Source organism: Idiotropiscis lumnitzeri, chromosome 3 (assembly GCF_059441095.1).
Source record: "Idiotropiscis lumnitzeri isolate Australia: NSW breed Sydney's pygmy pipehorse chromosome 3, RoL_Ilum_1.0, whole genome shotgun sequence".
Classification (NCBI taxonomy): Eukaryota; Metazoa; Chordata; class Actinopteri; order Syngnathiformes; family Syngnathidae; genus Idiotropiscis; species Idiotropiscis lumnitzeri.
In genome coordinates this window covers 10,235,375-10,253,120 of record NC_142393.1, presented here as the reverse complement: position 1 = coordinate 10,253,120, position 17,746 = coordinate 10,235,375, and the positions used below count along the sequence as shown (strand labels likewise).

The 17,746-nt window shown below is 41.6% G+C and overlaps 1 protein-coding gene across 1 annotated transcript in view; it reads right to left on the bottom strand.

Moving 5' to 3' along the window:
• prkcz (protein kinase C, zeta) overlaps positions 1-17,746 on the bottom strand; it is a 52,647-nt gene that overhangs the window by 12,447 nt on the left and 22,454 nt on the right. The window contains exons 10-16 of the mRNA XM_088290346.1: positions 16,683-16,780; positions 16,149-16,235; positions 12,816-12,951; positions 12,595-12,682; positions 12,310-12,429; positions 5,249-5,328; positions 3,330-3,419 (exon numbers count right to left, since the gene is read on the bottom strand). Of these exons, the coding sequence (XP_088146472.1) occupies positions 3,330-3,419; positions 5,249-5,328; positions 12,310-12,429; positions 12,595-12,682; positions 12,816-12,951; positions 16,149-16,235; positions 16,683-16,780 (699 nt within the window). The remainder of the gene's footprint in view (positions 1-3,329; positions 3,420-5,248; positions 5,329-12,309; positions 12,430-12,594; positions 12,683-12,815; positions 12,952-16,148; positions 16,236-16,682; positions 16,781-17,746) is intronic.

The window sequence follows — 17,746 nt, the reverse complement described above, 5'->3', positions numbered from 1 at the left end:
GCGGGCACTTTTAGAGGCGTTTGCTCGCTTTGGAGAATTAGCTCTCTTCTTTGTTGGGTGTTATTTTCTTTCTGAATGTAACTTGACAGTTAGTTGTGCATATTATTTATTGGATTCAATCTTGGGCTATTTTGGAATGTATTGAGATGAAAAAGTATAGAAATTTTACAGCAAGACCAAAATCCGGTCTGATGGCGAAATGCAGTTATTGCAAGTACGTGAAATGTTGTTCAATTTAATAATGTCAGTTTCAATACTTTTGCTCACTTGAAAAGTAGGTGGAGTCAAGGAAAAAGGGTGGAACATGTGGAATTCGGAACTTCTGTCTCATATTCAACTTTTGATTTGAAAAGTTTGCAAAAAAAAAAAATTCCAATTGCAATACTTTTGGAGGAGTCTGTATTCTGAGTTCCCAAAATGATGTGAAATGTCATCAAGCTCTTAGATGGGCGGCCTGCAGCAAGCTCAATAAGATATGGCATTCTAGCGTAGACTAGTTTAAAACAATGACTGAGGCGATTCTACTTCATGGATAAGAAATCTGATCACTAGTCAAACGACAAAAGCAACTTTTAGATGTGTTTAGATTTGTGTCCTAGGCATTCATTGGTCAGAGCACGCCACACGTGAAGGTACTGCAGATGTGGAAATCGTTTCCCGGTAAAAACTAAACAAAACCGAAAAGATCACAGTACAATTACAAACAGATTTACAAAGTCACTATGCCTAGAAATACAGATCAGAGCCTACGCAACTAGTGTCAAGAAATTCAGCAACTTTTACTTGAAGCTATTAACGCAGGCCAATGAGACCAGTTTGAGTAGATTCTGAAAGCCCAAAGTAAAATGGATGGAAAGATTTATAATGGAACACCACAAGATTAGTATCATTACTTCATTAACGAAAGCAAGAGATGGATATCCGATTTCATTGATAAAGAAATGACTGTAGTTCGAATCATCACAAAGGATCAATTCCGTCGCCGCGCTCATCAAGCTCGACACTTGTCTGGCAATAAAGAAGCTTGCATTCGGAAAGGGAATGAAAGAGGGAGGAAGGTAAATTATATTCAAATGTGTCATCTCTTCAGAGAGTCAAGCCGCACCCCGGGGAGCTTTGTGATGAATATTAATACGTGGTAAGAACAGCAGCAGTGTGCCAGGCCTGTCAGGACTGGAGACAGGCTTCTAGTTTGAGGGCAGAGAGCGTCGCTTCTGCACCTCTCAAAGCTTTGTCAACTTGTTTTCCCTCTGCACTACATAGGGGCTGCTTGCTGCACTCAGGAATCTCTCCCGCTTTGATATCCTTTCCCCAGTTTGCCTTTGGTGTGTACTTCACAGCCACCGTGGCAGCACTCATTAACACACCGATTGTTTTCCTCCTCAGTGCGTTATTACCTACCTGACTCTCTTAGACTTTGTCCCACCAGGGACACAGATACCACAGAAATGCACTGCAATGGCGCCAACATTATAAAGCGCCATATTAGCGATGCTTTAAATGTGGAATTGAAAACAAATGCAGCTGGATGTAGACTGCGTTGAGAGCCGATGAAGCATAATAAGGCGATGGATGAACCGACATCTGTCACTCTCTCAATTTGTTACGCTTATCGGTGAAGGCAGAGTTTTCATGCGCTAGGTGCTGGGGATACAATTTTTTTCTTTTTCTATTCGATATTGATATCAGCATGAATTATAGATACTTAGAATGTCCAGAGGAGCGCAATATAATTAACAGCCACTGTCAGTTCCAATGCAGACCCAACCCTCAAGATCTTTAGTAGAGGACCCGAACTTTCGGGAAAAAACAGCCCGGTTGGCTGAGAAAACTTTTTTTTTTTTTTTTTTTTTCTGTGTTGGTCATTTCAAAAGTAGCTTGCAAGACATAAACGAGTGTGACCCCTTTTCAAAAGGCGAATCCCCTTTTTCTTTCCTCTTCATTTATCATACCCTCATTGATGCCATAATGGCAGCGATACCTAACTGCACCATAAAGAGGAGGATGTATTGCGTGTTGCCTAAGCCCAAGATGTAAAGCGTAGAGAACTACTCTCATGCTTGGCAAAGGCAAATCCGAACGAGTAATGACAACTCTGTCCTGTTTTCAAAACTAACTGGCATTAAATGTGGGTGTGCTGAATCTATTCTGTTTGTTGTTGTTGTCACATGAGTCGGAAGTAATCTGACAGGTTGTAGAGGGAAACCCCAGAACAGCTGTCGGCAGCTGACTGTCAAAAATAGGAAGCGCTTGGGAACTTCCATCAGTTCATCTGTCTGAAATGCATCTGATGTGCGATCATTTTAGCTAAAAATGGGTAAAAACGCCAAACTGTTACTTGATGATGTGATAAAATGAGAATTATTCCCTTTTTTTTTTTCATTTTGAGAGATCTACTGATGGATGCTCATTAAGAATTATAAGAATATTTAAGCCCACTTTTGATGTCGCCAGGCAGAAGTAGAAAGCTGTTGGAACTGAAAAGACAGCAGTTCTTCAGAAAAAAAAAAGTCCAAATGTTTCTTTACATTGTTATTACCTTTCACACATTTCAGAACCATGCTGATGCACTGCACAACAACATGCAGGTGAGCCTGATAAAAAAGTGAAATTGTCTGTGCTGCATTGAAGTACATTACATGATTTTAGACAAACTGCATATCACAGCAGACATTGTTTGTTGCATGCAACACAATTCAGGTCAAGAAGTGTTTCAATAAAAATATTGTTTTGTTTTTAAATAAATGCTTCCCAAAGAACATGGTAGGATATATTAGGGATGGGCATTTCACTTTTTTTTCTTGATTATGTGAAATATTAATAGTCAGTTCATTCATTGTTATTACTTATTAACTACAACTGTGCCATGCAAAAGTATTTTGGCCCTCTCAAGTTGTTATGTTTCATATCATCAAGCCAATTGTTAATATCTAACAAGGCCAACCCAAGTAAATACTTTACAAAATGCAGTTTTTTTTAACAATAATTCCATTTATCAAGGGGAGAAAAAAAATCCACACGGGCGCTGGAAAACTGCCAGATAGGTTGAATCATGAATAGTAACCAAGTCCGCTGGCAATTTAGTGCCAGCACGCAAAGATATATTTAAAGAAATTAATAAATAAATAAAATGCACATATCTATAGAATATAGGTTACAATGCCCCCATTATTTTCGATGTAGGTATTATCTGTTTACTCTGCACCTTTTCGATGTATGCAATTTAATGTCATTTCACTTTTTTTTTTATATATTCCTGATTCATGACATTATTTGTTATGTTTTTATTTTAAACCCACGGGTGACGACAACCTCTCTGTAAGACTTACCTGCTCCCAGTCTATACTGCGGAAAAATGTGTGGGACTTGATATCTGTGAAACCTGTCTGGACCTGGCAACCCAGCCTCTCCTTAGGATCCTGTGGGAACCAAGACAGCTGTTGAAAAATCCAAACTGGAGCAACTCTATTCTATCTCATAGCAAAACAATCCAAACAATGTCGCATCTGGATTCCCAATTTTTCCCCAAACTTAAATGGAGCCTCATATGGAAAGTAAATGAGTCTGAATGGGGAGGATATTTCATATCACATTTCAGATGCTACAGTTCTTAACTGAAGGAAGCTACGTGGAAAATAAATAGTTTCACCGTTTCATCATATACATGTGCTCGGACTGAGCTCTTTTCACCGCTACAAAAGTGTACCAAAAATCAGAGCGTTACAAACATACGGCAAGCAAATTTTGTGCAAATGATACACATGGTGGAAGGTATTTTTGTGGACTGCTTTAGTGATTAAATCACCCACATTTGTGAGTGAGTATTTCTGTAAGCAGCGTGGTGCGGTGCATGTGGGTTGAAGTCCAAATAAACAACAGTTGGAGTGTAAATGGCAGAAGATAACCAAGTGCAAAGGTCTTGCTTACGGATGTGCGTTAATCGTTTTGTGGAGTTGGGCTGCACTTACAATTAGAAAGATCTCCCTCCCACTGAATATCCTGCTCTACTCAGACTTACCCTGTGTGTTAAGACACGTGGCCTGGAGGTGAGATGCCGTCTACGGAAAATCATTTTTTTAAAAAAAAATCGAGTTTACTGAAGAGTTTATATAAGCTGCTGGATAACGTGATTTCTTTTTCGTTTTCGTGTGAACCTTAGAGATCCACAGTTGGCAAAGAAACTGCTCACAAATGCTGTATAGTTTTCGTGAATAAGTGTTTATCATAAAGTAGACGCTGTTAGGCAGGTATACAAACCAAAAATTACATTCTTTTCACCTGAGCTGGCAGTGAATTGCTTTAATGAGCATATGCAGTCCGTACCATTGTTGTTTTCGTCAACGACGACGATGACGAAAATATTTCGTTGACGCCCCTTTTTTTCACGACGTTAACGAGACGACGACGAGCTAAATGAGGTTATTTGATGACGAAAACATGACGTGACGAACATGAATTTTCGTTGACGAGACGAGACAGGGCGACATTGTTAGCGTGTGGTCCGTCAGGCGCGTTCAAAATTTCTGACATCCCTTCATATTCTTGTAATAGTTTGAGCACGCCCGCCAACGAGACAACACGCAGGGCGCATGCGCCGCACACCGCCGCCACAAAACACCAACACGTCAGCGGTCATTCAAAAAAAAAAAAACATCTGCGGTCATTCGTCTCGGCTCGCACAAGCTCATACGCTTATCTTTGACGGACCATGACGACAGTGACACTCGGTAGGCTACTTTGTTGAGATAACAGCAAGCTGTTACAAGTAAAGAAGACCTGTTTGATAGAATTTGTACTTGTGCTACTGTATTAGAACAAGTCTACTACAAGTCTATGTTGTTAAAACGTTTTTATTTTGTTTATATTGCTTTAAAGCCACAACACGTTTTGATTCTCGGCTTATTTTGGAGCAATGAACATTGACCACTTTTATCTGTTTATAATGCATTCCTTAGTAGTCAATCAGAAAGTCTTTGCTATCGTGTGGAAACCTTGTATGCCTATTTTTAACTAAAATGGACTAAAACCTTTTTGAGATTCCGTCGCCAAAAACTAAGACTAAATCAAAAATGCTTGCCAAAAACAACACTGGTCCGTACACGATATTTCTTTTGTCCTATCCGCCCATGTAGTTAGTTTAATTTCAATGCATTGGGTGCCCATAAGAGACAGCGAAATTTCCTGGCCATGCTCACACACGCTGTCTTGAGTGTGCGGACGGAGGGCTGCTTTGGTAGTGGACTCTCACCTTGTTCAGAAAACCCTTGAGCACGCTGGCAGCTTTCACTGACAAAGACCTTGGGATGCGAATAGGCTTCTCAAGAATAACTGTTGGCAAAAGAGGACAGCAACAAAAGAAGGGGGAGCGGGAAAGAGAAAGAAAACACAATCGTGAGGAGGGCGGTGGATGATTCACAGTCCAAACTGCCTGTGGGTCACCATGTCTGCTGCGTGGGAGTCCAAGGAAGGGAGACACAGAAGCCTCCATTCTGATGGTTCTCTCCATTTCGACGGTGCACAATATAGCCTTGACACTAAACTAACAAAAACAACAATGGTCTGGAAAAGTGAAAGCTCTTCCCTTCAAGATGTTGCTTCACAAAAGTGGACTTCATTCGAACCACTGACAGTCTTTTACTGTAGATTCCAAAATCGTGTGCAAAGTAAATGCTAGAAAATACATACTTCTCGTTGAGATATGACATAACTACCTCATATTACTCCACTCTCCCAGTCCACTGTCATAGACGATAAAAGTTGTTGTGATCACGTGACCAAACTGAAATGCGTTTCCTGGAAGAGATTTGCGGGATTTTCAGAGAGGACACAACGGCGCCTGTTTTGAGGTACAGAAGTTGACTCAAGAAAATTGAGATTTAAAGAACGACTGGACGGTCAACTACTTTTTATTCTTCCTGATGCTGGCTCACACGTCGCATTTGTTGCGCCACCGTGGCTTTCATAGGAAGTGGTAACTTTGAGGACAGAACTGGCAACATATCTGTCGAGCTAAAAAAGAGCAAATTAATTTTAGCTGAGATTAACGCTTTTTTATTTTTTTTTACATTTTGTAAAGTGCTTTGGTAGTACTTTTTTACTAATGCGCACCAACCTGTTTGGATTGTCTTGCATGTTCAACATGCCTGTGTTACTTTACTTCAAGTAGTTTTCCACCCTTATTTTTTTTTTTTTTATTGTCAGGTTTGTTTGTTTATTTGTAATTTATCCTTGACACAAACTGTTCCATGGTTGACCAACCGTCCTGTAAAATGTGCATGAACCATGAAAACTAAGAAAAAAATTGGAAAAATCAATTTATGGCGACTGTATGAGAGTTGAAAATGCAATCCAGAAACCGATACACCCCAAAAATATTTTATGATGCTCATTAGCATGTCAATTTGCCTAAGATTCCGTTTTACCATTATTTCAGCCAATGCCGCAAAGGCATTATATGTCAAACTAGGAAATGAGGCTTGGAAAAACATTGAGTCCTGCTTTTAATTCAGAATAACTTTGTGAAACATAGTGACCTTCTTATGAATCCAACATCTTTCAGGGTCTGAGTGTCCGTCTGAGGCTGGCACATGCCGCATCGATAGCCGAAGCACGACCTGGCTCACAGTTCCGCTCAGTGGCATATGGCTGAGCTCCTATAGGGACCGACTTGATATCCGTTAGAAGGCATGCATCCAGGAACCTGATGTTCTACAAGCAAACCCACTAGGAGGCCGCTATACTGCTAACAGGTGCGCGCGACGGTGCCACTCTATGCCCCTGACAGGCACAGCATCGACATATTGCAACAACAAGGCTATTGCGTGATGGAGGAATTTCTGTTCGGAAAAGCTGGGAGGAGGAGGAGAGTGTGATGGGGGATGTGAACTGTAAGAGTACCATATGGTTCGAGGAAACGCAAATAAGAAAATAGAAGACCTAATTATATGTTTTAATGTAGAATAGAATAGAATAGAAATCCCTTTATTGTCATTGTACTCAAGTGTGCAACGAGATTAGAGGGCTCCCCTCTCCAGTGCAATACAACAATAATACAGACAAATATATAAATTAGATAAATAAAGAAGACAGTGCAATGGAATTCAGTACTGAATAGGGCATATAGAAACACATCACAATGCTGTTTTGCGAGGTTAGGGTGGTCTCGTGTGTGTGTGAGAGTTCAGTATGGAGATGGCTCTCGGAAAGAAACTGTTTCTCAGTCTATTGGTCCTTGATTTGATGCATCTGTAGCGCCTGCCAGAGGGCAACAGGTCGAACAGGTGTGAGTTTGGGTGGGTATTGTCATTGACGATGTTGAGAGCCCTTCTGAGGCACCGGGCGGTGTAGATGTCCGACAGTGGGGGGAGAGGGCAGCCAATAATCCTTTGCGCTGTTTTGACTGTCCTCTGGAGCCTCACTCTGTCCGCCTCAGTGCAGCCGCTGTACCAGGTGGAGACACAGTACGTCAGCAGGCTCTCGATGGACGAGTGGTAGAAGGCCAGCAGCAGCTTCCTGTCCAGGTTGAATTTCCTGAGGACTCTCAGGAAGTGCAGACGTTGGCGGACCTTCTTTACCACTGCTGTGGTGTTGTGACTCCAAGAAAGGTCATCGGAGATCTGTACTCCCAGGAACTTGAACGTGTGGACCCTCTCCACACACACGCCTTCGATGCAGAGGGGGGGCGGCAGCGTCTTGTTCCTCCTGAAGTCGACGACAATCTCCTTTGTTTTAGCAGAGTTAAGGTGCAGTCTGTTGTCCTTGCACCAAGTTGTCAGTCTCTTTACCTCCTCTCTGTAGGCTGTCTCGTCACCTTCCGAGATCAGACCGACCACTGTCGTGTCGTCAGCAAACTTGACGATGGTGTTGTTGCCGTGGGCCGGGCTGCAGTCGTAGGTGTAGAGGGCGTACAGGAGAGGGCTCAGCACGCATCCTTGGGGGGAACCGGTGCTCAGCATGAGGGTGGAGGACGTGTAGGGGCCGAGCAACACAGTCTGGGGTCTGTTGGTCAGAAAGTCCTTGATCCAGATGCGTGTGAGGGCAGGGAGGCCGAGAGTGTCCAGTTTGGCGACGAGGATGTCTGGGATGATCGTGTTGAATGCCGAGCTGTAGTCCACAAAGAGCATCCTTGCATAGCTCTGCTGTCGTTCCAGGTGGCCCAGCACAACATGCAGAGCAGTGTCGATGGCGTCCTCAGTGGATCTGTTAGCCCGGTATGCAAACTGGTAGGGGTCCAGAGTGGGAGGAAGGCAGTCCCTGATGTGCTGGAGAACCAGCCTCTCGAAGCACTTCATAATGACTGGTGTGAGAGCAACAGGACGGTAGTCATTCAGGTGGACGGCTGGTGACTTTTTGGGGACAGGAATAATGGTGGAAGTTTTCAAGCAGGAGGGGATGACTGCCTGAGCCAGGGAGCGGTTGAAGATCCTGCAGAAAACATGTGACAGTTGGTGGGCACATGCTCTGAGGACCTTGCCTGGTATTCCGTCGGGTCCAGTAGCTTTCCTGGGGTTGACCGCCAGGAGCGCGCGCCTCACATCGTGTTCCTCTACGATGAGTGGGGGGGAGTTGGAGCTTGAAGTGCGGGGGTGTGACGGTTGGGGCGAGTCAAAGCGAGCGAAGAAGCAGTTAAGCTCCTCTGCCAGCGATGCACTCGGGTCTACAGAGGTCGTGCTGCTGCCACGGAAGTTGGTGATGCTCCGTAGACCCTGCCACACCTCCCGTGGCCTGTTACTGGCAAGGTGGGCCTCCAGCCTCCCCTTGTAGGCTGCCTTGGCTAGCTTGATGCCTTTGCTCAGGTCAGCACGAGCCACCCTGTACTGGGCTTTGTCGCCTGACCTGAAGGCAGCGTCACGGGCCTTGAGGAGAGAGCGAACCCTGCTGGACATCCAGGGCTTCGCATTTGGAAAGGTCCGTATAGTCTTATGTTGGGACACAGTTTCCATGCAGAACTTGATGTAGTCCAGTACACAATGCGTGTAGACATCAAGGTCCTGATGATCAAAGAGGTCCCAGTTTGTGTCATGAAAGCAGTCCTGTAATTCACTCATGGCGTCGTCACGCCAGGTTTTCACAGTCTTTGTGGTAGGCCTGAATCTGCGCCTGAGAGGGGTGTACGCAGGTGCGAGCTGCAAGGACAGGTGGTCTGACTGGCCGAGAGGGGCGAGTGGGAGGGCTCTGTATGCGTGCTTGATGTTCGAGTACACATGGTCGAGAGTGTTGTCTCCCCTCGTTGGGCACTTGACATGCTGGTGAAACTCTGGGAGTACAGTCTTTAAATTGGCCTTATTAAAGTCTCCCGCTACTACGTGAACGCCATCAGGGTGGGCCCGCTGATGTTTATTGATGACGCACGCGAGTAGCGAGAGCGCCGTGCTAGTGCTAGCGTCGGGAGGGATGTAAACAGCTGTGACAATCACTACCGTTAGCTCCCTCGGGAGAAAATAAGGCCGGCATTTAACGGACATGAACTCGATGTCGGGGGAAGAGTGCTTCTCGACGATCGTGCTATCGCCGCACCAGTTCTCATGCACGTAAACACAGAGCCCCCCGCCCCTCCTCTTACCGGTGTCCCTCGTCCGATCCGCGCGATGTAGCGAGCGCCCGGCCAGCTGGATGCTAGCGTCGGGGACGTCTGCGTGCAGCCAGGTTTCCGTGACGACGATCACACTGCTATCGCGCACATAGCGGTTTCCCAGGATTTGTAATCCCAGGTCGTCGATTTTGTGGACCACGGATCTGGCGTTGGTGAGGTGCAGACTCTGTAGTGGTTGCCTATGGGGCTGCCGTCGCAGCCGTTGCAAGACACCGGACCTGCAGCCTCGCTTCTGCTTCCTCTCTCTGCGTCGCCTGCGCCGCCTCCCGGCCCCGATGACCAGCCATGGTGAGCCGGGCAGCCTCGCCAGTTCGTTCGGAATTTTGCGATCATAGCAAAATTCCTCTGTGATGGTTATTTCGCATCGATATCCAATGTTCACGATGTCTTGGCGGGTATATCGATGTTGTGCCTCAGTTGATGCCAATAAGAGCAAGCAAACACTAATAAAAAGTAAAAAGGAGCACTGTGAGGGGGAGCTGTTAGCCGCTGCGTCCATGCGCGCCGCCATCTTGGTTATATGTAGTGCTGTAGTTCACTTTTTTTCTATGGAATATTAAGTTTATAATTGCTTTTGTATTTGGATCTCTAGAGTGCCTTCCTTTTGTAAATTCCAATTGCTGAAAATGTGTTTCTGAGGAGTTTGCAGGAGGTTTTTGGCAGGTATCCGAGCTTCCTCCGACATTTGAAAAACATGGATGTTATGTTCAATAAATACTAAATTGTCCACAGGTGTGATGAGTGTGAGGGTGAATAGTTTTTGTCTCTATGTGTGCTGTGATTGGCTGGCAAGAATATCAAAAGACCTTTCATTAAGACACCTGGGTTTTCAAGTGTGGGGGGAAAAAAATGAATGGGTTAAAAGGAATGGAAATAAGAAGGATAACAGTGATAGCAAAGACAAGAAATGTGATGGGACCCGCAAACAAGATCTGAGAATTGAGTCACCGTCCTGGCTGCTTGCTACAAAATAGCTCAATAAAAGAAGTCGAGAGTAATAAGAACAGAAAACTCACATACATCATTATCAAATTTATAGTTAGGTAGTAAGTACACAACTTATTTACAATTAAAAATGTTATGGCACTTAAATAGGTTAAATTCAATATTAACGTTAATCGCATGTTTTAAGTAATTTTTAGAATTTGTTTGAGTTTGAAAATGTATTATTTCTATTTTGGGTGAAATTTATTCTTTTTCTAATCTTTCTTATCCAATAGTCAAACAACCACCCAAAATGGAATACTGTAGCAGTTGCACAGTATTATTGGTAATAGGAAATAAATAAAAAAAAAAAAAATCACAATATGCATCTGGTTTTCTCAAATAAGTATGACAATATATATGACTGTTTATGTGCAGAAGGTAAATGAGCAAATTAAAAAAAAGAAATCAATGATGTCATATCTGAACACAGCCCATCTTTGGTTTGAGAAACATCAGTGAACTGAAGCTAATTAACATTTGAGGGAAATAAAATTAACCCCGTTAGTGATTTTAATGCAGCATGCCAGAACCATCTAAGCCTGCACACGCATTGGCACAGGCAGAAATCTTTTTGTAGCTCAGAGCTCATTTTTATTCCATGACATGAAATCTATTTCTTCCACACTCACACTAAATATTAGTTATGCAACAAAGGCATAAATGAACATAATTATTTTTTTAAGGAAAAATGAGCCAGAAACATCGCTTCTCTCACACTCAACTTGAGTAAATATTGTTGGAAGCAGGCTTAGATCTTTGCTATGAAACAGCAACAGATCATGCAGAATCAGAATTTTGGCTTTCCAGTAAGATTGAATCATAGCACTTTGTTGCGTGTGCAAGTGTCACAGGAATGTTGGAATGATGATGTAGGTACAGTATTTATGCGAGGAGTGCACAGCGTCAAGTAAAGCAAGCCCGCTGCGACACCCGGAAGTTATTGTGTGTATAGGAATGTTTCGCCGGCTAATGAGCATTAAATTTGAGTCAATATAGCCCACAAAATCAGAGTATCAATGCTTTTGCCCTTACGTCGCTGTGGACTTTACTGTCGCCCTAGCAAAAAGGGAGTCTACAAATTTGGATGCTGGACTGCAGAGATGAACCTCCCCGGGTTAGGTTAGCGCTAGCTAGCTGGTATGCCAGAAAGCGCATGGATTTCAAACTTTAATAATATATTATATAATATAATACCTCAATAGCAGTAATGAAATTATTCTTAGGGTAAAAAATATGTAATACAGTGCAATAATAAACAGCGGCTAATGATTTATTTTATAGTTAATTAATTAGTTCATAACATTTTAAGGATAGTAATACTTTTGATAAAATTAACATCTTGAACATTTTTAATCACTTAGAACACTTAACATTTTTATAGTAGTGTAGAAATTGGGTCACCAATAGATTGTTTTCGTTTTTTATCATGATCATGACAGCTTCATTTAATTGCTATCACACAATGCAACAAACGGTGCCTCATCAAACGGAACCGATCGTCAACGAGAATGCTCATTGCAAAATAGTTGATGCTAATTTGTCATCAAGGGAATTGTTTAGTCAAACCTAACATAATAAATATGATTTAAAGTACTTTTTGCCGGCTAAGAAAATTCTGTTCTGTATTGGTAGCGGTACTTGCAACATTATATAAATCAATTTCAAACTTTGGTGAAGCTGCAAGCTAACAGCTACAAACCTTAGCTATGGTTCATAAGCCCCCAACTCACCTTGAAAGAGGTACTCCTCGGTGTTCATGTCAGGATTGTCGGTGATGATGTCAAACGGGGACCTCCCAGCCATCATCTCAAACATGAGCACGCCTAGGGCCCACCAGTCTACACTGAAGCCTGAGTACGGAAACCAAAATCTATTTGGTTAGAGGTTCCGCACCCTGCACTGACTAATAATGTGATTTAAATCAACTTATTTTGGGGTGAAAACAAAAACTACAAAGTGATTTGTCAGATGAGACATTTGGACATTGGGTATGACCCAGTGGCCCGTTCACATACCATAATCTTCTCCTCTGAGGATTTCTGGTGCAATGTAGTTGGGGGTTCCACAGAAAGTACTGGTCGTGTCACCGGGTCTGATCCCCTCCTGGAAAAAGAAATGAAAATACAAGTATTAGGAATAAATGAATCGAATAAAACATGACTTGAGGTGAAAAAAGGAAAACAGGCAGTGTCTCTAGTCTATTCCGATGTACTTTGAAGATGTCAATCTTTCTTACCTTACACATGCCGTAATCTGTGATCTTGATGTGTCCGTCGTGGTCCAAAAGAACATTGTCCAGCTTCAGATCTCGGTAGATGATGCCTTTCTCGTGCAGGAAGTTGAGAGCAATGCAGATTTCAGCAGCATAAAATCTGTTTGAGGATGATTTAGAAAATGCAGATTGATTTATGTTGCTTACATTTGAATCCAAAAATGTAGATACAAACCACACTAGTTGATGTTGAACAAATAATGAGTTGCTTTTTTTTTTTTTCAGCGCCAGACTGCTCAATCTATTGCGCAACTCGCTATGAATAATAATGTGTATGGAATACGACCACTATGTTGTGCTTTAATTTAACGGAATCTCCAATGGCCTATCCAATCTGCGGTGTAATTGCGCGCCGCTGTTGGCTTTCACATTTGTGGATGATGTTGCTATAAATCATTGTGTTTCAGATATCCTATGCATTTGAAATTTATGGTTTTTTTGTTACCTGCATAACCACACACACAAAAACATCATCAATTTGGATTTCATTTGTGGCTTCGAGGTACCGAAATAGAATTTATATACTTTATATCCTGATCCAGAATGTTGTTGTTGCTCAGAATTATTATGTCATTGGCTACGCTAGGTGCCATCCTTACTGAATGGCCAGGAAATATAAGATATGATCACTCAAGATATTAACACCACCATTTAACTCATGTGGACTTTCCACGCTCACGCTGCATACTTGCTTTCATCTTCCGTTGAGTGAAAGAGGCACACAAACACACACACACACACACACAAACAAAACCACAAAGGCCCAGCACCCACACCTTAAACCGGTTTTCATGACATAAGCAAAGTGAGACGCAGCAGTGCGCCATCAAGCCAAAGAAATAAGAGTATATAGACTATAAGTCGCAGGGAGTCCACACATTTGCACGTATACACAACAAACACTCCTGTTCTGACACAAAATTCATTATGAAATTGTAGTTGCAGTACAATGTGAAGTTAATTATTTTTTATTTGTTGCTCTCTTTGTTCATGTTGTTCAGGGAGTTCAAATTAAAAAACTGCACTTTCTACATCCTTTTTGACTTTTTTTTTTGATATTTTGCTTTTTCTTTAAAGAAAAAAAAGCCATGCTTTCACTGAACCCATACTAATATTGTTATCATATCGCTATCGATATAGCCATCGTGAATATCAAGATATGGGCTCAGCTTCAGAAAGCAGGTACCTGAGGCCTGAGCAGCGGTGATGTCATTTTCAGTCGACAGAAAGTGACAAAATGGCCGCCCCCGAGATGCCTAAAATCAGTTTTTTTGTTTTTTTTGCTGCTCAATGCATATTCCACAAATGCATTATTAAACAGAATGCGATATTCAGACTAGTGAAGTCATACAGAAGAGATAGAGATGGAGATTTTTTTTGGGGAGGGGGGGGGGGTTTGACTTCCCCTTTAAGATGAACGCACAACATGGGAATGATTTTCTAGTGGCCAGGAAACGTCATCAAGCCATTCAATTAAGTGTTCTTTCAACTTTTTCCAATTTGTGTTGCATAACTGTAATTTTCTTGTTAGCAATGCTGTTTATGAAGGCAGTGTTGCGGTGCTAAAACGAACAAATAAATAACATTTTCACACAACTATAAGTGATGACAAGCTAAGCAGTATTGCAATTGCATTCACAGAAGTCAAGTCTAGGAACTACATATATAAAGGCCATGTGACTTTACAATATGAATGATACATAGAGCATCATGATTAACACATCGTTGTGTTTCGAGCGAATAGTGATACGTGGGTAGCTCATGACCTGTCACAGGGAGATAAGCTTCCAATGAGATTGACGGGCCTTCTGTCTGAGCGCCTGCTACCAATCCCTCAATGTCAAACACTGCGGAACGATCGTTTGACAGCGCGATGGCAAATCCCACATTGCTCCTCCGCAATTTCACTGTGACAGCCTTGATTGTACACCGTTGTTTCAGAACTGGCATTCAGACTGATAGAAGTAGCGGCGCTCTCAGCGGCACCATCCATCGGCCACAGAACGCCATCCCCTTGGCGCGGGGAACGCGTCGGGAGCGCACCTCATGAATATGTACGATCATTATGCGTTATTAGCAGGCTGCTTTGCATATGTACAGCCACCGTCTCCAGAATACAGATTGTAGGGTCCGATAGGGGGCCCGACAGTGCCACTCTATATTACCAAGCCTTTGATCCGGCATTTATCAGGGGCACCGTTAGAGTGCCCCACAAGTAGAAAGGCATGAATAATGGGAGCTCATTATTTTTTTCAGAGGTGTCAAAAAGAAATTATTTATTTGGGTGGCGCCAGGAACTGCTCTAGAATGATACGGAGCATGTGTTTGTAAGAAGCACTTAAAAGAAGTACACTATTGAGGAAGGCTGCAAAGGTGGTGCAAATAAATTAAATGGGGTGGGGGGGCATCCCCAAAGGGAGGCCATCATATGCACGAGCAGCAATGCCTACATGACTCACTGCTGAAGGTTGAGAGAGGAGCTGCAATCTCATTTGCTACATTTACAGCTATATGACACATTGAATGTTCGTTTTAAATAAAGCTAAACTGCCAACCATTCACCACGGAAAATGAGTCAGAAATGATACATTTCTACATGTTCATGCTTTGGAGAGATTTTAATCAGGCTAAAACTATTGTCAGACTGAATAAAAATGGATTTTTTACACCAACTGGTGTCGACTTGTTGCTGCAGTGAAAATAATCTTGATCCAAGTTATGAATTATAGAAAAATAATCAACACTGGATTGTAATAATCTTGAAACTGTTAAAATATGTGTTGTCTATAAAGTCATAAAGTGGATTTTTCCCTCCCTCCAGTGGGACTATTTAAGTCTTCTTTAGCAAGTACTGGAACTTTTGAAGGTAAAAGGAAAGTTCCAAAAATCAGTCATTTTAGATCAAGGACCTTCTTGGATCGGAGTAAAAGAGCCCCAAAATTGAAATCCAAATGAAAAGCTTTGGCCTGTCCTCAAGAATGCAGGGAATGTTGCCCTTGGAATTCCTGGGGGTGCTTTTTGCAAGGAAATTGAGGAAAATATTGCTAGACTATATTATAGAGTCCAAGTCACATCTATTACGTGTACTGTGACCCCTTGCATCTTTTTTTTCTTCCCAAAAATGAATTGTGCAGATACGTTTTCATAGCAATGTGAAAATGTTTGCCTAATTCTATCATCAAAAGAACCCGGTGGGTAATTGTAGTATCAGAAAAGGAAAGAACATGTTCCACCGTGATTCTACGGACTATTAAAGCTTGATGATGCAAACTAATGCCTGAAAAGCTCAAGCCTTACCTTGCATGCTCTTCAGGGAGCTTTCTTTGTCGTTGCATATGAAACATCAAGTCCCCACCGTTCACATATTCAATCACAAGAAATAACCTAGAAAATTAAATGGAGAGTTACTTGGGGGGAAAGCAAGTGTATTACTGGAAAGAATGGCAGTAATGTATTTTTTATTTTATTTTTTTAAAGGTACAGCACTTGACCTCAGGTCGTGACCTTCCTTGCAATGTCATCACTATGAACAACCAAGCAGGCAATAGATCAACTAATGAGTTGAATCAAATTAAATTTGAACTTGAAACGTCCACAGTAGTTTTTCAAATAAATCGACATTTACTGACGACTTGGAATTTTTTAAATATATTTAAAATACATTTATAGCAGTGAATCTAGATCAGTCCATTTGTTGTCAGCTATACATTATTTGTGTTTTTTTTGTGGATCATACATAAATAAAGGTAAAGAAGCATTACCAGCAAGGTGACACTTTAAGTGAAAAAACATAGCTGTGTGAATAAAGTTAAGTTCCTAATAGGTTCTTACCGACTTTCTGTCTGGAAACAGGAGTGGAGGCCCACTAAGAATGGATTTGTGGAGGCTTGCTCAAACACATGCTTCTCCGTCTGCACCCAGTCAATATCCTGGAAAGATTAAGAATGAAGGCTCAATGCAGTTTCTCAGTGGAAAATCAGTCATCCCTAAATGATGTTGTAGATGTGCATTGAATAATCATTCAAAGTGACGTTTTGTCAATACGCAGCCAGACTTGTGTTAAAATATAACTTATTACAATAAATAGTAATGTGGAACCTCTTAAATGTCGTACAATTCACAATTCAACAAACGTGATATTTATACACCTTCAGTTACCCACATTCAAAGAAGCAGGACTGCACCTTCACCATGCGGTGAAGGTTGAATGTTCAATTATTTTAAATCTTTATCTTAACTGTGGTCGATTACTGGCTACATTTGTATAACAGTTAAGAATGTTAAAATAGCCTTGATAGTTAATAAAGGTTTTTGGATTACACCAAAACAGTTATACTATTCATTTGTTTTGCTTCATTTTTATTTATTTATTTATTTATTTATTTATTATTTAATATTACAATTAAAGATTTCCCTCTAAAATTGTGGTCATAAAATATAAAACTTCTTGGGGAAAAAAACACAACAAAAAAACTCCAATATACAAGCCGCACCAGGCTATAAGCCGCAGGTTTCTATGTTGGAAAAAAAATGTTGATTACTGCATGTACAGAACAATTTTGTACTGTGAATGCACATAAAGGTACATAAACAGATTGTTAAAACAGTGCCTTTTAACACGGCAACAACTTTGCTAATTAAAACAGAACAGACTCAAGAGAAGAAAAAAAAAAAATCAAGATTTATTTAGCGTATTTTCTGAACTATCGGTGAAAGAAAAATCCACAGAAAAGCTTCACCCTTATATTAGCCGCATGGTTCAAAAGATGCAGTAAAATATGCCTTAATTATTGTATATCATGAAGTTTATTAAGCAGTGCCACATGAATTTCTTTATCTTTTTCACCACACAAATTTGTATGTGTTTCGCCTGCGGCATGGCAATTTCATGTTCC